This window comes from Lampris incognitus, chromosome 2 (assembly GCF_029633865.1).
Source record: "Lampris incognitus isolate fLamInc1 chromosome 2, fLamInc1.hap2, whole genome shotgun sequence".
NCBI lineage: Eukaryota > Metazoa > Chordata > Actinopteri > Lampriformes > Lampridae > Lampris > Lampris incognitus.
In genome coordinates, this window is record NC_079212.1 from 43,685,325 (window position 1) to 43,708,250 (window position 22,926).

The 22,926-nt window shown below is 44.7% G+C and overlaps 1 protein-coding gene across 3 annotated transcripts in view; it reads left to right on the plus strand.

Moving 5' to 3' along the window:
• Positions 1-22,926, plus strand: part of LOC130106780 (potassium voltage-gated channel subfamily KQT member 2-like) — a 38,472-nt gene that overhangs the window by 4,281 nt on the left and 11,265 nt on the right. The window contains exons 2-14 of one of the 3 annotated variants that reach the window (XM_056273032.1): positions 7,710-7,800; positions 8,046-8,172; positions 14,496-14,671; positions 14,993-15,118; positions 15,343-15,453; positions 16,477-16,572; positions 16,695-16,789; positions 17,900-17,959; positions 18,941-18,970; positions 20,213-20,266; positions 21,184-21,389; positions 22,091-22,138; positions 22,405-22,422. In XM_056273032.1, coding sequence (XP_056129007.1) covers positions 7,710-7,800; positions 8,046-8,172; positions 14,496-14,671; positions 14,993-15,118; positions 15,343-15,453; positions 16,477-16,572; positions 16,695-16,789; positions 17,900-17,959; positions 18,941-18,970; positions 20,213-20,266; positions 21,184-21,389; positions 22,091-22,138; positions 22,405-22,422 — 1,238 coding nt within the window. The remainder of the gene's footprint in view (positions 1-7,709; positions 7,801-8,045; positions 8,173-14,495; positions 14,672-14,992; positions 15,119-15,342; positions 15,454-16,476; positions 16,573-16,694; positions 16,790-17,899; positions 17,960-18,940; positions 18,971-20,212; positions 20,267-21,183; positions 21,390-22,090; positions 22,139-22,404; positions 22,423-22,926) is intronic. The other 2 variants (XM_056273030.1, XM_056273031.1) reach the window with 2 other exon arrangements.

The window sequence follows — 22,926 nt, forward strand, 5'->3', positions numbered from 1 at the left end:
TGATGAGCCGAAACATTATGACCACCAGCCTAATATACTGTAACGATCACGGATGAATAGGCTCGGTAGCCCTTGGCTAACGGCTCGGACCCTTTAGTCGACTGGTTAACGTAGTCGCCCGTGGTGCGGGAGACCCAGGTTCGCGTCCCGGCTGTGACGGCTGCCCCCCGAATTCGCTACAATACTGTTGGTTGTCCTCATGCCGTCAAAACAGGCATGGACTCTACCAGACCCCTGAAGGGGTCCTGTAGTATCTGCAACCAGAACACTAGCAGCAGATCCTTCAAGTCCTGTAAGTTGCGAGGTGGAGCCACTGTGGATCGGACTTGTCGGTCCAGCATATCCCACAGATGCTCAATCGGATTGAGATCTGGAGAATTTGGGGGCCAGGGCAACACCTTGAACACTGCATTATGTTCTTCAAACTATTTCCAAACAATGTGTGCAGAGTGGCAGGGCACATTATTCTGCTGAAAGAGGCCACTGCTATCAGGGAATACCGTTGCCATGAAGGGGTCTACCTGGTCTGCAACAATGTTTAGGTAGGCGGCACGTGTCAAATTGACGTCCACATGAATGGCCAGACCCAGGGTTTCTCAGCAATACATTGATCAACGCATCACACTCCCTTTACCGGCTTGTCATCTTCCCACAGTGCATCCTGGTGCCATCACTGCCCCAGGTAAATGGCACACGGGTAAACGTCCATCCATGTGATCTAAAAGAAAACAGGACACATCCGACCAGGCGACCTTCTTCCACTGCTCCCAGGTCCAGTTCTGACGCTCGCGTGCCCATTGTAGGCTCTTTCGATGGTGGACAGGGGTCATCATGGACGACTGGTCTGCAGCTACACAGCCCCATACGCAGCAGGGTGCAATGCACTGTGTTGTGACACATTCCTCCCGTAACCATCATTAAAATGTTCTGTGACTTGTGCCTCAGTAGACCTTCTGTTAGTTCAGACCAGACAGGACAGCCTTCTTCTCCCTCGTGCATCGATGAGCCTTGGGCGTCCAACACCCTGTCACTGGTGTGTGGTTTGTCCCTCCTCAGATCACTGTCAGTAGGTACTCACCACTGCTGACCGGGAGCGCCCCACAAGCCTTGTCATTTCAGAGATGCTCTGGCACAGTCGTCTGGCCGTAACAATGTGGCCCTTGTCAGAGTCTCTCAGGTCTTTACTCCTGCCCATTTCTCCTGCATCCAGCACGGTGACTACAAGAACTGATTGTTCACTTACCATCTAATCTGCCCAGACCTTGACACGTGCCCTTGTTTGGGGATGATCAACATTATTCGGTTCATCTGTGAGTGGTCATAAAGTTTTGGCTTATAGTGTATGTGGTGCCCAATTTTTAAGAGTCTATCTGAAGAATGAACCAGTGGTCTGTCACGATGACAACTCCGGTATGTCCTTTACTAGGGAAGTAGTTGCTAATGCTACAAGAAATCATTATAAGTTCTCTTTTTTGGTTCCTGTGACTTTTTTCTTTTCTTTTTTTCCTGTCACCAATACTTCGAAAATAAATATAAAACATATGAATGAAGCTTTGCAAAACATTTCCAATCAGACCAATATTTCACAGTGGTGGTAGCTATATGCATTTGGAACAATGTACCGAGGAGGCTCATGTAGGAGCACAGAGCTGCAAGCTGCTGTGCATTAGCACTATTCTCGTCCCCAGTCTTCAGTAGACGAGTGATGCATGCAGTAGTCATTACTGGTCTCAACTCCCTCTGCGGAGCTCATAAAGGGAAAACCACAGTGATTGCGTACAGTCTCCTGCTTAGTAAAAAAAACCACCCTTTTCTCTAGTCGCTCTCCCCGAGTTTGTCGCAGTCCAAATTTAGCTTGATGGGCATGTCTGGCTAGGCAATGTCTTGCTGACCGGGGCAAATCAATGTTTCTTTATCTGCAGCTGAGGGGGAAATGCAGGCTTCTCTGCTCCCGAGCACTGCCCCGTCCTCGTGATTGATCAACGGTCAAGAGCCAACAGATGGCGCGTGGACCTGTCGGGCAACAAGTGGGATTTGTGGTTGTGGGATAAATCCCAGAGTGAATTAGATTCCCCCTGACTTTGCTGCGTAGACGAGAGCGTGTTGAGGCAGAGCTCTTCTGATGTCTGCATGTGACTGTCCGTGTCTGTGTATATGTGTGTCACAATGTGGGCACAATAATTCAGCATAATAGTTTGGAGAGATGTGACATCAACCCTCATTCCATTATTGGACAAATGCAACGCTTTCCTGCTTTTCAACAACCTAGCAATATTGTACTGTTCTACTCTGCTGGCCATTTAATCTATTAGACTAAAGGGGCGTCCGAGTAGCGTCCGTTGCCTACCAACACGGGGATCGCCGGTTCGAATCCCTGTGTTACCTCCGGCTTGGTAGGGCGTCCCTACAGACACATTTAGCCGTGTCTGCGGGTGGGAAGCCGGATGTGGGTATGTGTCCTGGTCGCTGCACTAGCGCGTCCTCTGGTCAGCTGGGGCGCCTGTTCGGGGGTGGGGCTTGGGGGAATAGCGTGATCCTCCCATGCGCTAAGTCCCCCTGGTGAAACTCCTCACTTTCAGGTGAAAAGAAGCGGCTGGCGACTCCACATGTATGGGAGGAGGCATGTGGTAGTCTGCGGCCCTCCTCGGATCGGCAGAGGGGGTGGAGCAGCGACCGGGACGCCTCGGAACAGTCGGCCGATGGGCTAAGAACAATTGGGGAGAAAAAGGCGGAGAAAGAAAACCATCCATTATCCATCCATCCATTATCCAAGCCGCTTATCCGAAGTCGGGTCGCGGGATGCTGGAGCCTATCCCAGCAGTCATTGGGCGGCAGGCGGGGAGACACCCTGGGCAGGCACAAAAAAAAATCCATTTGACTGTGGATTTGAGAATGTGCGTGCGCCCGCACTTCAAACAGGATTTTCTATGTGCAAAGTGCCATGTACCTGCCTTGGCAAGAAGCCCGAAGCCCTTTGTAACCAGGGTGCTGTGTGTGTGTGTGTGTGTCCGCTTCCGGTTTGGAAAGATGGCGGCGGCCTTACCCAGTGTAACAATAGGATTGTTGTTCCTAGTTCGTGGTTCAGGGGAGCAATTAGAGTGTGACACAGACCCTGAGTGACGCCGGCTAGAGCTGAATGTAACGGAACTGTATCGTTGAAGGGTTTATGTTCATAAAGTAATAAGTAAGCAAGTAAAGCGTTAACCGTCTACTCTGTAGGGTTAAGTAAAGAACGGAACAGAATGAAACACCCAGTACCGGTGTGGGAAGATGGCGGCGCGAATTCACGTTTGCAGCAGCCTTACCCAGTGTAACAATAGGATTGTTGTTCCTAGTTCGTGGTTCCGGGGAGCAATTAGAGTGTGACACAGACCCTGAGTGACGCCGGCTAGAGCTGAATGTACCGGAACTGTATCATTGAAGGAGTGCGTGCGCACTTCAAACAGGATTTTTCTATGTGCAAAGTGCCATGTACCTGCCTTGGCAAGAAGCCCGAAGCCCTTTGTAACCAGGGTGCTGTGTGTGTGTGTGTGTGTGTGTGTGTGTGTGTGTGTGTGTGTGTGTGTGTCCGCTTCCGGTTTGGAAAGATGGCGGTGGCCTTACCCAGTGTAACAATAGGATTGTTGTTCCTAGTTCGTGGTTCCGGGGAGCAATTAGAGTGTGAACACAGACCCTGAGTGACGCCGGCTAGAGCTGAATGTAACGGAACTGTATCGTTGAAGGATTTATGTTCATAAAGTAATAAGTACGCAAGTAAAGCGTTAACCGTCTACTCTGTAGGGTTAAGTAAAGAACGGAACAGAATGAAACACCCAGTACCGGTGTGGGAAGATGGCGGCGCGAATTCACGTTTCCGGCGGCCTCGCCGAATACCGCCCATGCTGTGTCTTTGTCCTTGTCTGCGTGTAAGTTTGTTGGCGCTGGATCGGCTGGGAGAGCTTCGTCTGCTGTATCTTGTGGGCCCAGGGACCACGGCCCTGCCTGGAGCTGCGCCGCAAGAGGTAACGCCGAGGGCGGTCTGACAGGACGCTGAAGCGGGGCAGGCTAAGCTAACTGCTAGCCCATGCAGACCGGAAGTTCCGACAGTCATCCTGGCTGGCGTTTGTTCTCCTGGACAGTGATTTTTTTTTGTAGTTATGTGTTAGTTTGGATATATGTGTTCTTGTAGTTCTTGTAGTTCTTGGATATGTTTTTGTCTTTGTGTTGCACTGCTGTGGGCTGGGGGTTTAGTTTCATTTCATGTGCGCAAGTGCATGAAATGAAATGAAATGACAGTGTTTCTGAGTCTGATACACACACACACACACACACACACACACACACACACACACACACACACAAACATAACATAGGAAACTGCGTTCTCAGTTCTCATAGTCAACAGCACCCTGATGATAACTTGGAAGAATATTAATGCATGTGAGTCAAGAACCATTTCTACTGTTGAAGGGAATCTGTCAAAGATAGATGAAGAGGTAATTCAAAATATATCAGAGTGGATTGTGAACATCTAAGAGGGATTATATGAATAAACCTAACCTCATGCCTAAAGACCAGGTTTCGGGTCTAAGGCAGGGTGTGATGAGGCGCCTTGGGAATATAATGAAGTAAGTGGTACCAAGCAGACCAGAGTTGGGGAATCTACACCCCAGGCTGTTACACTTGACATATGTGACAATTGAAAATGCACGGGGCGCAGATAACCAAATGTGTAGATGTGATAAAATGATGATTAGAAAGAGTTTGGGAGTGTGTGGGCTCCTAGTTTCCTCTTGTTACGTGACCACAGGAAGAAAGTAGGACCGGAGTTGATGTTGAAAGAGCCTCAAGAAACAACAGCGAAAGTGTTGCATCTATTCTAGAAACTGGACCTCTACAAAAGCAGTTCACTAAGCAGTGCTGACTCATATATATACAAAGTAATGTAGGACAAATTCATTTGGACCATCGAGGCCAGGCTCTTGGTACAAGTAAACTTTCATGGAACAAGCAACATCCAGAGTGAAGGGGGAAAAGCCCCTTTTTCAATTTGTCATGAAAGCTGCCCTTTTATTATATAATTTGTCCAATAATTTTGTTATATAATGTTGTACATTGTTATTTTTCTTTCTTTCTTTTTTGGGATTCCCCCCCCCCTTTTCACCCCAATTGTATCAGGCCAATTACCCCACTCTTTGAGCCGTTCCAGTTGCTGCTACACCCCCTCTGCTGATCCGGGGAGGAATGCAGACTACCAAATTCAAATTCAAATGGCTTTATTGGCATGACGTAACACTGTACATATTGTCAATGCCACATGCTTCCACCAATACATGTGGAGTCGCCAGCCGTTTCTTTTCACCTGACAGAAGTTTTGCCAGGCGGACGTAGTGTGGGAGGATCACGCTATTCCCCCTAGTTCCCCCTCCACCCAAACAGGTGCCCCGACCAACCACCTAGTGGAGTGAACAGGACACATAACCACATCCGGCTTCCCACCCGCAGACACGGCCAATTGTGTTTTTAGGGACGCCCGACCAAGCCGAGGTAACACAGGGATTCGAACTTGTGATCCCTGTGTTGGTAGGTAACAGAATAGACTGCCACATCACCTGGATGGCCCCATACATTGTCATTTCTAAGTTGTTGAGTATGCCGTAGTAAGCCAGACTAGTTTTCTGTCCCATGAGGCTGTTGTTAAATTTGCTGGTATGTTTGGGAATTATGATGTGAGATGTTGAGAGCTATCTAGCCAGGGTGTGAATGCATTTTCAGTTTAGTTTAAGTCACAGTGAATGCTGGCCTTTTCACTGTTGAGAGTCCGCTTTAATGAGGGAGATTCTGGTAAAAAAAACAAATCTGGTGTTGGGCCTTCTGGTTGTTTGCTAGTTAATATGGGCATATTCTATTGAAACATCTGTGATGAAGGTCATCCATGTGATAGATACCCCAATGACATGCCCATCTGTTTTCTTTTGCCGAACTGTCTAAGCCAGGTTTGGACATAGTCACAGCTTAATAGTACTAGGGAATGTTGAATCTAATCCTCTGCAGAGATAAAAGATGTCTCTTCAGGGCAGGCTGAAATTGGAAAGCGTAATGCCTCATATGTTTTCAATGAAGCCTTGCTGTCTTTAATGTCTTTATGCTTAATTGATATATGTTGCCCCGCCTTTGAGAGCTTCTGTTAAAATCTCCCAGTATTAGTTTTCACCAGGCCTTCTCCATTAGCTCTGCACTGGATCTGATCCAGAAGATGTCTTGTATCGAAAATCCCTCAGGGCGGGTCCAACTCTTTGGCAAGACTCTCGCTCCGTTCCTCCACAAATCACATTCTGTTCTCATTCCATCAAAGCTTTCATCCAGTGAAGTGCTCGCCTGATTTTCCTAGCCAATCAAATAAGAGATATTTAGCAATACCCCCCACCCCCCAACACCTTCCCAAGCTCCCCTAAAATGACATTGGCCTCCCTCAAACCATGAACTGCCAATTCTCTGTATTAGCAAAATTCAGTTACACTCTTTAGTTGTAGATCAGTTTTTCCACTGGATGAGCATATCTGTCCAGCCAATGAGTTTGCTGCAGTCCAAACCAAGCTTGTTTCTCTCCTCTGGCGCCATATTCATAAATGAATAACTGTGTCTCTGATGATTTTATGGAGAGCATAGCCACTTGCTGGGAAAACCAATAAATACTATTTTTCTAATGTAGACTTTGCACAGAGAGGCAGGCTGACAGCAATATTTGAGGATATGCTTCCAATTTTACCTGCACTGCTTGTATGAGCTGAGCAGCAGTGTGCAAACATACAAAGCTTCGAGTAGACTCACTTGAGCTTACTCATGTAACAGCTTTCCATATACTCTGCGTGATGTGAATTTCTTGATTTAAGACAGTGAGTCGGTTTAACCCAAATCAGTGAGGGGGCAATAGCATTCAAAAGAGAATTAACATTGCCTGCCTGGGGCATCTGGGTAGCATAGCAGTCTATTCCGTTGCCTAACAACATGGGGATTGCTGGTTCAAATCCACCTGTTACCTCTGGCTTGGTCGGGCGTCCCTACAGACACAATTTGCCATGTCTGCGGGTGGGAAGCCGGATGTGGGTATGTGCCCTGGCCGCTGCACTAGCGCCTCCTCTGGTTGGTCGGGGGCCTGTTCAGGGGGAGCGGAACTGGGGGGAATAGCGTGATCCTCCCACGTGCTACGTCCCCCTGGTGAAACTCCTCACTGTCAGGTGAAAAGAAGTGGCTGGCGACTCCACATGTAACGGAGGAGGCATGTGGTAGTCTGCTCCCCCTCCCCGGATCAGCAGAGGGGGTGGAGCAGTGACTGGGATGGCTTGGAAGAGTGGGGTAATTGGCCGGGTGCAACTGGGGAGCCCCCCCCCCAAAAAAAACATTGCCCTCCTTGTTTCCTTCCTTCCATCCTTCCTTGGAATCCTCTATCAAGGGCCTAACCAAGTGCTAGCATTAAGCATTGCCGTAAGTGCTAGCACATTAGCATCTACTATGCACTTAATCATACAGTACCCACACTGGATTTAGAAATTCACAAACAGGTGGCTATGATTATAATACAAATAAAGTAATAGTTATAATGTGGTCTTTAGGAGGGTTCAGAGAAGTTGCTAACATTGCATAAAGCCAGCTATTTGAGCATACATATGTGCTATGTATAGATAGGAGCTGTAATGAATGTGTTTACATCCCTCTCCTCTGTCTTTCAGATTCCTCCTGGTCTTCTCCTGTCTTATACTCTCAGTCTTTGCCACCATCAAAGAGTTCAAAAACAGCTCAGAGAGTGCCTTATACATCTTGGTATGTATCTACATAACATCGGATTTCTGTACCAGTTCCAGTTAATTTACCTGTAACAATGAATTCATAACAAACACCTGATCAGCTGTTCATGTTGGGTCATTGTTAGATTTTACTAAAAGGACTTAAAACAGAGCTTTGTGAGAACCTGACACCTGCTTCAGTCTTGTTAAACCATATGATAGCAGCTATGCCTAGTAATGTAACACAAGGTATAACCTAGGCTATTCTTGTTTACTTGCCAGGAAATCGTGACCATCGTGGTGTTTGGAGTGGAGTACATTGTAAGGATCTGGGCTGCAGGATGCTGCTGCCGATACAGAGGATGGAGAGGGAGGCTGAAGTTTGCCAGAAAACCCTTTTGTGTCATAGGTGAGGGGAAAAAGTCAGAGTTTTACTTAAAGAGTTTTATGGAGGGCAACACAGTGGCCCAGTGGTTAGCGCTGTCGCCTCACAGCAAGAAGGTCCTGGGTACGAACCCTAGGCCATCCCCAGTCCTTTCTGTGTGGAGTTAACTTGTTCTCACCATGTCTGCGGTGGGTTTTCTCCGGGTGCTGCGGTTTCCCCCACCATCAAAAAGACATGCATGTTAGGGTTAATACTCCTGTCTGTGCCCCTGACCAAGGCAATGGGAAGAAATAACTGGAGTTGGTCCCCGCGTGCTTTACGGTGGCTGCCCACTGCCCCTAGCTACACAGCTAGGATGGGTTATATGCAGAGAAGAATTTCCCCATGGGGATTAATATATTATATCAAAATCAAAAATCAAAAATTACTCTCAGTCGATTGCTTCCATGCTTTCTCTCAGTCTCACATTTGGAGGAAAGTAAGGAAAGAATACAGAAACATTCCTGCATTGTTCTATTTTTCACAGTTTCTCTGCTTTTTCATAATTCCTTCACCAAGGAAAAAAACTGGGAATCCGAGCAAGGGAACAGTCACCCTTTTTTGTTATATGGTCCCAATTATTCGGCATATCCTTTATCACCAAATGGCTGATGTAAACTTTACAACTGAATAAAAGACAACTTTACGCATGGATAAAAAATTTTCCAAGGAAATGAAGTAGTGTAACTGTGTAATCCCATTTTCAAGGGCAATCAAGCCAGCTAAGGGTTTTAAAAAGATGCAAAGGCAAAGCAAGCAAATGGTAGACCACTGGGCAAATTACAACCCTGATGTCTAAAATGAGATCATCTGTTTTGGCTAATGTGGCACATGACAGCATATCACATACCTATATAAAATACAGAGGCAGTAGCGAGGCTGGCTGGTCAGCGCATGTTCAGAAATATTTAAACTCGGGACAGACATTAAATTACGAATAGTTTCTGACATCACTTGTTACTTTGTAATCTCATTTATTCTGTCGCTTTCTACTGAAAATGGTATAAAAAGTGAAATTCAGTTTTTCCATTTTTCTTTTTGCAAAAGAACTCCCCTGTTCGCTTCCCTAAACTAATCTTTTTTCTCACACTCATGACATCATCAGATACACTCACACAGCCAATCAGATCAAAGCACCAGACCGTGAAACCCCGTCCACCCTTTCTGCCAACCTTTGCTTGTACGTGTCACTCAGCTCATGAATATTAATGAAGACTCAACCATTCCCTCACAGTTCTTGTGACAATTAAGAACAGCTATGATTAAAGCCATAAAAAATCCCAATATTAGTCATTTACAAATAACTGAAACGATGCCAAATATTTCATGATACCATTGTAAAGGTTTTTTTTAAGACATGAAAATGTATATTTGATTACTACTTTTAGTCCGACTTTAAGGTTCCCATGTGTCTAGCTTTGTCTGGGATCATTGAACTACCTCTATCTGTCCTTACAGTGAAGTTCAAGTATGCAAAAATAAGACGAGCGATATTGTTGACAGGGTCAAAAGATATAACAGCGAGGACTGTGTGGCTGTCTGTATCAGCAAGGTGTAAAGTGAATCAGAGAAACATCAGTTCAGGTGGCACCGTCAGCAGTTACACATGGTGTTGTAGGTGAAACAAGGGTGCAAAGGCTTAGATTTGGGTTTAGGACAACACTTATGATTACAGAGCAAATACATAGACTGGATGATGCTACGAGGTGTACCAAGAAGTCCCACAGGCCCCCAAGTAGTGTCAGTGGATGAATTCAGAAATGTAGCGATGGAAAATTTAGCTGGTAAGAACTGAGCAGTATTGAGATGATCAGAATTACATTCATTAAATGTGCTACATGTGATGTGACGCTTGTGTCGCCTTAAGATCATTTCTTGTGATGGGGATTTTTTTTCTCTCTCCAAGAATGCATGCAAATCTTTACAATTGATATTTTGTAAATTTAATCCATCAACTGTCATCTGACACTGGACATTCTTGGGGCCTCTTACTTTTTCACTCATGCTTCCATGACTGATAGATGGACAGCTCATTATTTTTTTCCAAGTATGATTCATTTTGGTCTGACTGTTTTTCCATACTCGTGGTAATGATCACATATTTGCTCTGTGATCATCCGAATTATCTGATTACACATATACACCTTTGTAAGTGAGATCTTCAAGAATGTGTGTAAATTATGAGATAACTAACCATGACTGAAGTAACCAATCAGGTTAGAGAATAGAGGTGGATAACCAATCGTGTTCTTGAACTGAAGTGTGTTTCCTTCACCTGGCTGATGTCTCAGTTATAACGTCTGTCTTATTGTCTCTATCACTGTGTTGCAAACTGCTCACTTGGTTCGCTATCTACAACGTAGTAAACTCTATATTTTGGGGCTATTTTGGGAATTTCAGCAAAACAACATATTGTGTTTGGAACACACTATATCCCGCAATCCTGTGTGTCCGCTCAGCTGCAGGTGATGAGAGAAAAGTCGCTCACATGTTGCAAACTGTCACTCGAGCACTCGTTCACTGCTCATTAAATTGTGGTGAATGATGGCAGAGGCAACCATACATAGTGTCCATTTCCTATACAAATATACATGTTTTAATTGTTTTGACTGGATCATTTTTTTCTGTTGAGAAATGTGCAGTGTCAGTGAATATTATCATAAAATCAACAAGTGAAGGCATGACATTTAAAAATACATTTGGATAGCATCTCTCTTGTTGCTGACATCCCTGGTATTGCTCTCTCTTTATAGCAATTTTTTTTCTTTCTCATCTGTTAACCACTGACGCTTTGCATTATGAGAAATTTGCACTGACGTAATATACATTGTCCATTCACAACATTTTGAAATGCATTCTAGGTAATTTATAGCAGACAATGTAGGGTGCAAATTTTTTTATTGAGATTTGAAACACAATACGAAATGGCCGACACCCTAAATAGTCCATTATGTAGTAAATGAGAGGGATTTGGACAACAGCTTGTGTACTAATAGATTAGCAGCAGCACTGGTGAAAGTCATCTGTCTGAAATGTTTGCTACCTCCCACTCACCTTTTTTGCACTTGAATATTGTTTTTGTTTTTTTTCACTGATGAGAGAAAAAAACCCCACATTTTGTAATCTCAGCCCTATGAACCTTTTTTAGGGTGTAAAAAAGACAACACATCTTTTCCAAGGGCAATGCATTTAAAGATGAAGTAGTCATTGATTCTTCAGGGAGGAAAATGATAAAAGTGAATGGAAAAATTAGGCGTGAAGCAATTTGGGCATACAAAGAGGCTAATAAAACTAGGATGGGCAGACATTGCCAAATGGGGTTACATATGGGGAAACAGCTGATAACTCCACAAACAGTGAATAATGAGCACTACCCTAAAGTGGCTTTCACATCTAATGCATAGTCTCCACCCCTGCAGTGTCAAATCCATTATTGCATTATTGCCTATGGGTTGCGCTTGGAATATACATTGCTGAGGAAAGCACAGGCACAAGTATACACACACACACACACACACACACACACACACACACACACACACACACACACACACACACACACACACACACACACATTCACTCATTGGCCTCTACACTTTTCTCTCTCTCTCTCTCTCTCTCTCTCTCTCTCTCTCTCTCTCTCTCTCTCTCTCTCTCTCTCTCTCTCTTTTGCTCTCTCTCTCTCTCTCTTCTGGTAACTCAAAGTAGTTTTGAAGTAAATATTACGAAGATTTTGCAGGGTGTCCGGGTATCGTAGCGGCCTATTCCGTTGCCTACCAACACGGTGATCACCAGATCGAATCCCCCATGTTACCTCTGGCTTGGTCGGGCGTCCCTACAGACACAATTGGCCGTGTCTGGGGGTGGGAAGCTGGATGTGGGTATGTGTCCTGGTCACTTCATTAGCGCCACTATATTACACTATATTATCTTGTGTACCAGAAGTATACACTATATATATTCACCTATCATCCACCTCACAACTACATACTATATCAGCGGTGGCTAACCATGTGCCATGGAGAGCCATGTGTATGCAGGTTTTCATTCCAGCTGGACTCCACACCAGGTGATTTCCCTCAGTGAAATCACCTGGTGTGGAGTCCAGCTGGAATGAAAACCTGCATACACATGCCTCTCCATGGCACATGGTTAGCCACCCCTGTACTATATTATATACCAAAGTACAACAACATCAATAACAAAAATAATTTGTAACCAGTATACAGCAGTTGTATGTGTATTATTTACAATTGTACATTTGCATTGGACAACATTTGTATTGCACATCAGGTTTAAAGAGGTAGTGTACAATTGTAGCTATGTAGGTGAGACGTGTTGACCAGAGGGGGCTATTTACAAAGTGTCATATTTATATGCGTCTGTTCCTGCACCATGCTGTTAAGTGTTCATGAGAGAGATGGCCTGTGGGTAAAAACTATGTCTGGTGGTTTTGGTGCACATTACTCTGTAGCGCTTGCCAGAGGGTAGGAGTTCAAACAAACTGTGTCCTGGGTGTGGGTGTGGGTGTGGGGGGGGGGGGGGGTCTGTGCTGATTCGGCCCTCAGGCTCTAGAGGTGTTCAACTCCTGCAGGGTGGGCAGTGGAGTGCCAATGATTATTTTCTGTTGTCCTAACTGTTTGCTGCAGTCTGTTCCTATCCTGTTTTGTTGCTGCTCTGAACCAGACCATAATGGATGTGCACAGGACAGAGTCAATGACTGCGGTGTAGAACTGGCTTAGCAGCTGCTGTGGCAGACCAAATTTCATCAACTGCTGCTGAAAGAACATCCTCTGCTGGGCCTTTTTAGGATGGAGTTGATGTTGGTCTCCCACTTCAGGTCTTTGGAAACGGTAGTTTCCAGAAACTTGAAGGTCTCCACGGTTGACACAGGGTTGTTAGATATTGTGAGAAGAAGCAGTGCTGAGGGGTGTCTCCTTAAGTCAACTGTCATCACCACAGTCTTGTGCATATTCAGCTCCAAGTTGTTCTAACTGCACCAGAGCATCAGCTGCAGCCCCATGTTGACTGCATGGGGGCTGCAGCTGGTGACCTGTTTGCCCGGTAGGCAAACTGCAGCGGGTCCAGCTGGTGTCCTGTAATATTCTTCAGGTGGGCCAACACCAGTCGTTCGAAAGTCTTCATGACCACAAACATGGTCATGGTAATAATCCTTACTATTACAATGATGTGGTCATTGTAATCCTAAATATATTCTTAACGGATCAACAATTTTAAAAATAGCCACCCTCACACTGTGTGCCAAACTCAAAATTAACTACTGAGACCTCAACTTCTTGTAGAAAAACATTTATTGACTTTGTATTTGAAGGTCAACGTTGGGAATTCTCTCATTTGCTAACATTGGACCATATAGTTTTTGGAGCCAGCCACCTAGTGGCTCAGCTGGAACTGCATCTTAAGGCACTTCCACTCTGGCTTCAACTTCCGTTCTTGTTGGTTGCCGTTTGGTTTTACTTTACTAATGATATGTTGCTACCCTGATAAAGACGTCTTCTTTCTTGAGATGCTGTGGGCCTAACTCAATAAAACAGCGATGGAAGAAAACGAGTGCTTGATAACTTATAATGTCTTATAATAACTTATAATGACATACATGCAAAAACTCACACACCTCACCTTGTAATAATTTACGTTAGGTGATTTAGTAAATGCTTCTTATATATAAATTCAGACAATACAACAGTGACAGATGACCTCCAAGGGCAACTGGGAGTTTTTGTCAAAATTAGCCCTCTGTTTTCTTTCTAAAGGGGGAAAATGACACAGCTGGTTGCTACATTATAGTCTCTTTCTTGGTCTAAAGAAAGTGAAAATTAAATAATTGTGCTCTTCATCAATAGTCACAGAAGAATGAACAAACCTATCTAATGACAATGCTAATAATAAGTCCATTAGACTAATTAATGCCTGGGCTATCTCAGGGCTTGACCTCATTTATTTATTGATTACTATTTATCTATGGACATTTTTAATCACATCTAACATATTAGTGGACATCCTAAATTGTTTTTATGTTGCACTTGTATGTTGTCTACTTGTCATCTGTCTGGCTATGTGTTGTCGATGCACTGACGCTTTTACACAAATGAAGTTCCTAACAGATAAATAAAGTCGTTTTGACTTTGACTTGGCTTTACTTGACGGCAACTATCATGCAAATGTGACATGCTCAAACAGTGGTCGAAAGAATACTCATTTATTACAAAACAGGGTTTAACATTTTACTTTCCCCTAAGACACCTATTCATGTGATATTTTGTCATCTTTTTTCTCCCCCTTACCAGACATCATGGTGCTGATCGCTTCAGTATCGGTGCTGGCAGCTGGTTCTCAGGGCAATGTCTTTGCCACCTCGGCCATCAGGAGCTTGAGGTTCCTGCAGATATTACGCATGCTGCGTATGGACCGTCGCGGAGGCACCTGGAAGCTACTGGGATCTGTAGTCTATGCCCACAGCAAGGTACGTGACCTGAAAGGACAGATAAATTGACTTTGTTTAGGTGAGGTTTGAAACAGGCAGGTTGACTAATAACACCAGCTCTGCTTGAAACAAAACTTATTTAATGTGTACTCTTACATGCCATGCTGTAGTGGACCAGCATCACACATAATTAGATCAGGTATCATATTCATTATAGTAATGAAACATGGGTCGTGTTTGAGCAATTCACAAAATTATGCTAATATGACACTATTATAAACTATTGTAATTTATCATAATGGTATTTTACTTTATTACTTTGTAAATTTCCTGCTCTTGTTGCATTGTCTCTCCCTGCAGGAGCTCATCACTGCATGGTACATAGGCTTCCTGTGCCTCATCCTGGCTTCATTCCTGGTCTACTCTGTAGAAAAGGACTCAAATAATGAGTTTGACACTTACGCTGATGCCCTTTGGTGGGGGCTGGTGAGGCAGGCTGTTTTAATTGAAATGGCCAACAATTGTATTTTGTAATTTTTCTTTCTGAAACATCCATGACCACAACTTTCTTACGTTAAATGCTCTGCCATATTGCTATGGTGTTTTCCATTCTTCCGTCACAAAATATCTATAAAAGATAGATTTCCACCTTCACAATCTATATTACATCAACCAACTTATTTTTCTTATTTTTATTTTTCTATTTTTAGATCACTCTCACCACCATTGGCTATGGTGACAAGGTTCCAAAGACCTGGAATGGACGCCTATTGGCTGCCACATTCAGCATGATTGGAGTGGCCTTCTTTGCACTACCCGCTGTAAGTTTAGGGGGTTTTGGGGGGGTCTTTTAAACCAGGAGTTCTTCCTGTATTGAAATCATAAGTAACAGTTAAGATGAAAATAGTATTCTGGGCATACATTTCCCATTCTTAGCTTATTTTGCGATCTTAGGTGATTCACAGTGCATGATGGCAAAATAAGCTTAATTTCCTTGATGGGTCAACCTACAGTAAACCATGTCTGAGTAATGACAGCTGAAGGTCAAAGCCATGGTGCCAGAGACAGACGGTAAATTACTGTATTTAGATGCTTAGAGGGATCACGTCAGATGGTGAACTGCTGCAGTGTATGTAAAGGAAAACAAGCCGATTCTAAGCGGACATGTGTCACGTTTGGCAGCTTTTTTAGTAGAGAGGAGGGGATAAAATTTATTCATCTCAGCCATTTGATAGTCCTACAGCCTGGTGTGATACAGTATTAGTCACAGCAATGCATCATAAACGGGACTCAGTGCTAAAAGTGAGCCGTTCAGCTGCATATCACATGTCCTGCACAGTGCTTCCAAAATAGCTGTAATCTGAAAGAGTCCTCTGAAAAGACTGGGCCACTCCTTTTTGTCCCAAAGTCCTGATGATGTTCTTCGTTTGCTGGCCCAGTGACCTTGCAATAATGTGCAATTATGCCCACTGACATTTTTGTCAATTTCTCCTCAGGGTTTCACATGAGATTTTAAGATGTCCGCTGTAAAGGCATGGTACACCGTCCAAACTACACCATCTGTCAGTCATGCCAGGGGACAATCAGTGTAATTACTGCAAAGGCCTTGGCCACTATTTTCCTTTTAGTGCTGAACCTCAATTGTGCTAGAGCGATTTGAAGTTAACTGACTTGTTCAAGGTGCATCGGCTATAGTTGTTTAGGAAGGAGGTCACGGTACCCATTTATTTAACCTGTCAAGATGTCTCCCACCTGGGGACCCGTCTGCCCCCTCTGTGTTCTCGGGCTGCTGCCATCCTATTCAGTTTATATGGGCTATTAATTTTATCTTTACTTTAACACAGGGCATCCTGGGCTCTGGCTTTGCCCTGAAGGTTCAGGAGCAACACAGGCAGAAACATTTTGAGAAGAGACGCAACCCTGCAGCAAGCCTCATCCAGGTAGAGCCATAATACGTCTGTCTAGGAGACGTATGACAGCAGTATGCATGGTTAATTTTCTTTGATCTCTTTTTCATGCTCCTGCCAAATAAAAAAAGTAATTCATTTTTTTGTTCAACCAGGCTGCGTGGAGGTTTTATGCTACCAACCTTTCCCGTACAGATCTGTTATACACTTGGGAGTTCTATGAGCAGACGGTAGCTGTTCCAATGTACAGGTAACTGATGAAAAGGGCTTTAAAAGTGCTATGCATTGGGCGTCCGGGTAGCGTGACGGTCTATTCCGTTGCCTACCAACACGGGGATCGCCAGTTCCAGTCCCTGTGTTTCCTCTGGCTTGGTCGGGCGTCCCTACAGACAATTGGCCGTGTCTGCGGATGGGAAGCCGGATGTGGGTATGTGTCCTGGATGCTGTGCTAGCGTCTCCTCTGGTCAGTCAGAGGGGGAACTGGGGGGAATAGCATGATCCTCCCACGCGCCACATCCCCCTGGTGAAACTCCTCACTGTCAGATGAAAAGAAGTGGCTGGTGACTCCACATGTATGGGAGGAGGCATGTGGTAGTCTGCAGCCCTCCCCGGATCGGCAGAGGGGGTGGAGCAGCCACCGGGATGGCTCGGAAGAGCATGGTAATTGGCTGGATACAATTGGGGGGGAAAAGCGGGAACCCCCTCCCCCCAAAAAAGTGCTACACATTATTCCTGTTTCAAATAACTACCACCGTTTCTCCTGTCATATTCTGCCATCTTGCCTAAAGTCGTTGAGTCAGCTGGAAAATGAGCCCAATGCCCGCCAACATCGTCATCTTGTTGCATTTTGTACTTTGTTTCCAAATAGTTCCCGAATAGATACATTATTCTAATGGTGAAAGAATACTAGAATGATTCTTTAGTTTTAGCTTAGCCATTTTTTCTGTTGTGAAATTGTGTGGCGTCTTGGCAGCGAGACCAGAATCCTTCCAGAAGTTAAAAGCCCAACAGTGCCAGATGTAAGTTTGAAAAATCAACTGCTTGGCTCGCCGTCCACGCCTGTGGGATCTCATCAGCAAATAAGCTGCTCTGCTGGGCTTTTTATAAAACGCGTTTCTGCCTTTTATGTTTCTGCAGATGCTTAGTCTGGGTGTGTTTTGTGTCCCCCGGGTGTGTTGTGAAACGGGGTTCACGGTAGGTTTCACTCCCAAGGTGGTTTGGGGGTGAAGGATGCCTCACGCAGACGAGGATGACTGCTAAGTTATATGTAATTAACTTTGGTGAGCCTGAAAGCGTTCTCTGACCCTTTCCCCGCTAAAATGTCTGACCTCATAAGAAAATGGTCTTTTTCTTTCCGCAGACTTATTCCACCGCTGAATCAGCTAGACCTCCTAAGGAATCTAAAGGGCAAATCTTTCAGGTATGTATGTAACCCTAACGATTCTGTTGTTGTGTTGAGATGGAGGCCATGTTTTTTTTTATCCCCCCCCCCCCCCATTTTCTCCCAATTGTACCCATCCCACTCTTCTGAGCCATCCTGGTCGCGGCTCCGCCCCCTCTGCCGCTCCGGGGAGGGCTGCAGACTACCACATGCCTCCTCCGATACATGTGGAATCGCCAGCTGCTGCTTTTCACCTGACAGTGAGGAGTTTCGCCAGAGGGATGTAAGACGTGGGAGGATCACGCTATTCCCCCCAGTTCTCCCTCCCCCCCTGAACAGGTGCCCCGACCGACCAGAGGAGGCACTAGTGCAGCGACCAGGACACATACCCACATCCGGCTTCCCACCCGCAGACATGGCCAGTTGTGTCTGTAGGGATGCCCGACCACGCTGGATGTAACATGGGGATACGAACTGGTGATCCCCGCATTGGCAGGCAACGGAATTGACCACCACGCTACCTGGACATCCCCGAGGTCATGGTTTTGATGCAGAAGAATAAGAAGTAGAAGAAGAATAAGAAGAAGAAGGCGAAGAAGATGATGAAGAAGAACAAGAAGAAGATAGTAATTATGATGTAATAAAAACAGTAAGGATCACAAAAGCCTACCCCAAATGAAGAAGAAGTCTTGCAAGGTGCTCATTATTTGTAAAACCCAAACCTTCCTGCGGTATTTTCAGCACCTCGTTTTCTGTCGTAATACCTGGAGACAGATTTGTGGCAGTAACAGCAGTCAATCACCGTCCTGTCGCTTGAGTTGGCATTTCTCTTGACGTGTCTTGCCCTGTGGTGCTTTAACACGCGATCCTGGATGCTAATTCATCTTTAGCCTAATGCAAAAAAAAACGATGTAAGTGACATGTTAGTTGATAAATGATTGCATATAACTGTCTATAACTGTGTGTGTGTGTGTGTGTGTGTCTGTCTGTCTCTTTTCTCTTATTGTGCTGCATGTACAGGAAGGAGTCTCACGCAGAAACCTCTCCCAGGTCTGTGATCTGATAAGTCCTAATCATGTCCACTACCCACCACCCCTTTGGCTTCACTTCAATTCTGCTCTTATCTGCTGCTGGAGCACTCTTCTTGGGGGAGTGTGTTAGAGAGAGAGAGTGTGTGTGTGTGTGTGTGTGTTGGTGGGTGTAAGTCCGGAGGTCCTGCTGACACTCCGTGTCTGTGTGACATGGATATGTCCGCATGTTAAAGTGCCTCCTTCAAGAACAGTCATACCGCATTCACCCACATGGCACTCAAAGACCAGCTGACTTTGGTCGGGCCACAAACTTGTAAAAAGTTTTGTACTGCATTCACCAATAAGCTGCTCTTTGACTTTTCAGATTTTATGGGGAAATGTTTCTGATCACATGGAGTGCCTGGCTGGGTATTGATTATATTCTGTTAGACGAAGGTACTAATTGAATATTGTTGCACTGCCAGCATTCTTCAATTGACAGTGTGGTAACAGTTTCTGTTGACCGGGTCCTGTCAAGGCCATCTGTATTATTTTCTAAACAGTAAGTCAACTTATAAAAGTGAACTACAACTCGCCAAAAGAAACTTGTGAAATTATTTATAATTCATTATGAGGCAATTGAAACAGACATGCGCAACCAAAAATCTACCAGTCCTTTGGTGGCGTTATTAATTGTTTGATCACTTAAAATGAATTATAAAGTGGCATGGTGGTCTATTCCGTTGCCTACCAACACGGGGATCGCCGGTTCGAACCCCCATGTTACCTCCGGCTTGGTCGGGCATCCCTACAGACACAATTGGCCGTGTCTGCGGGTGGGAAGCCGGATGTGTGAGTATGTGTCCTGGTCACTACTAGCTCCTCCTCTGGTCAGTCAGGGTGCCTGTTCAGGTGGGGGGAGGGGGAACTGGGGGGGAATAGCTTGATCCTCCCACGCGCTACGCCCCCCTGGCGAAACACCTCATTGTCAGGTGAAAAGAAGGGGCTGACGACTCCATATGTATCAGAGGAGACGTGGTAGTCTGCAGCCCTCCCCAGCTCGGCAGAGGGGGTGGAGCAGCGACTGGGACGGCTCGGAAGACAGGGGTAATTGGCCGGATACAATTGGGGGGGGGGGAATTATAAAATGTATGGACTGTAGATTGTTGTGGACATCACTCTGTGTGATATGTGTACATTGCTGTGTTATTTGTACAAATGGCAATCACTTTGTCCACTGCTATTTTATCTTTTGTGTCTCTTCTACTGCTCACCACTCCAGTAATGAAAAGGCACACAAAGACAGACTTTGTGGGTGCTGCCCGAGAGCGATTAGGTATATGTGTTGCACAAATACTAACCAGCGCACTGCAAGTATTTCAGTCTGTGTGTCTCCTTTCATTCCGACCTCTGTTCCTTTTCCGTTTTCAAACCAAAGCAGTACCCAGTAGAGGAAGCACACAAATTCTTCATCCTTTCTTGACGATAAAAAAAAAAATGCAGCTAGGGTTTTGATAATGTAGTGTATATCTTTCTATTATGTCCACCATGCAAACATTTTTTGCTTAAAGTAAGCGCCGAGGCTAATCTTGTCTACACCTGCCCACGCTGTTTTGGTGGGGCAAAAAAAGTCAGGTGTACAAAACGGTTTATTACACTGTCACACTTGATTTATGGTTTCTGTTTAGCGACGTCTTTATGCAGTTGATTTGCTCGCCGCTTGTTTTGCCCAGTTTGAACTTCTGTTCAGCAGACAAGATGCATAGTACTGAGCACCTAGCAATGCGTCTCCTGTCAGTAACTCCCATGTATATGGCAAACAAATGACAATGAATCTTGTCTGCATGATTTGTGTTTGCTTTTCACTTTTTTGCATAGAGCGAGTCCACAGCTCTTCCTTTTGAGACCTGCAGTGTCACTATGCTTCCCATGCATGCTTGCTTGTTGCTTCCCGCTGCTTGCCTGATCCACTGAATGCTCCACTATAGTTTCTACATGGACATGGCTCCCTCACCTGTAGGACATTGCACATTTTTCGTTTCTGCTGAGGTAAGATTTACAATGGCATCAGAGCAGAGCATTAAAACTGTTTAGAATTACCTTCAGAATCACAAGATAGCACTAGTTTGATGTGAAGACAACATTTAGTTACAGTTATGTAGGATGTTATATAATGGTCTATGACATCACCACTTAATAGACAAATGCTACCTCTTTGTATGAGCTCACTCTGCACTGCCTGATTCCATGTAGCCGCAAGGCCAGTTTGAAGGACAAGGTGTTCCCCAGTCCTTCCAAGACCCCTGTAGCCAAGGGGAGAACCCACTCCCCCGCGGCAGAAGACGGAGCCGAGGCCAGCCCCAGCAAGGTCACCAAGAGCTGGAACTATACTGAGAAGAACCGCGGACCCAAGCACGCCATCCGTGGACGAGGCAGCACCTCTCGGCAGAATTCAGAGGGTGAGGGAACTCCAGAGGTTAACGCCCATCTATAGCACACTATTTTCCTAGCTTACTGGTGGACAGACTGTCCACTGCATTGAGAAACAGTTGTATTTATTTTACTATTTCAAAAAAATCTATTCTTTTAGTGTGCATATTCACCAGGTACCTACATCGCTAGTGTTTAGAAGCTCACCTACCTGGCGTTCACCTTACTGGTTTTATCCTCAGAGCTGTATTCAGTTAATGTGGAACCACACAGCATACATACTCGGTGGGCCCATGCCAGCTCTTACCCACAAATATGCTAACTTTGTATTTTTAGAAGGACAGTATTGACTGCACTTGGTTAATTATAATCAAGCATCTGAAAAAGGCTGTTGTGTTGTAGATAATGAACATGCACCAATCATAATGCGGATAATTCTGCAAACAAATCATGTGCTATGGTGTGTACAGAAAAGCTTCAAACTCACAAGGATGACAAGGGCCAAAATATTTCATCGTTCCGCTGGAGAGATAGCGGCCGACTGCTCTTGATGACAATATCCAGCTACTGTGTATTACTGGACTATCCAACTGCATCCATACGTCATCCACTATCCACAAATATATGGTCTTTATCTCCTTCACCATTTGTTTGCCTTTTTATTTCTTTGGACTATTTAAGCCAATTCTCATTGGTTGTTTTTCTTCTTCCACTTCATGGCATGTTTAAGTGCTGATTGAAATGCAGGACGAAGACTTTGGACTGAAGAGTTCTCCAGGTTAGACAAGTCGTATGACCAGTCTTGAATTCAGGTCTTTTCTCAATTCAGATGCAATTTTTACCACCTTTACGATATTAACTCATTGATGCTGTTGGTAAGTGCAATTGTAAGAGAAGCGAGACCAGCCATTTCAAACATGAAGCAATATCCATGCAGTGGACTCCATAAGTTCCCATGTTTGGAATTGATTTGTCTGCCATTGTCATCATGCTACAATCCATAACAGATCTCTTTCCATGTCTCTCCTCTCTTTCTCTTTGCAGCAATTGAAGGTTTAATAAGTAAGACATGGAGATATTTTGTTGGTTGCCTTCTATGGGGGAAAATATTCAGAGATAATAAGAAACATTTACTGGTGTGGCAAACATGCATGCCTAAATCTGCTGAATTCTGCTCACTTGACATGAACCCTACTTTATTGGGACCTTTAATGATTCTCTCACATTTTGATTTAAAGCTTTTAAGGGAGGTGAAGAAGAATGTTATGCATTTTCCTTTTTAGTCCATTAAAAGCTACTATTTATTCATGATTATTTTCCTGCAAATTTAATTCCAAGTATTCATGTTACACTGTATCATTGGCAGGCCAAGCTAAAAGTGGGTTCAATTCAAGTTGTGCCAATAAAATACCAGTGACACCAAGACAAAATGTCAAAATGCCTCGCTTCACCTTGCATGAAAAGACCTCACTTCCCTGACCTCTGATTTGATTTCCAATCACCGACACCTTTGCCTGTATGCAAAAATGCCTCACAACTTATGACCCATCGAGAGGGATACATGCT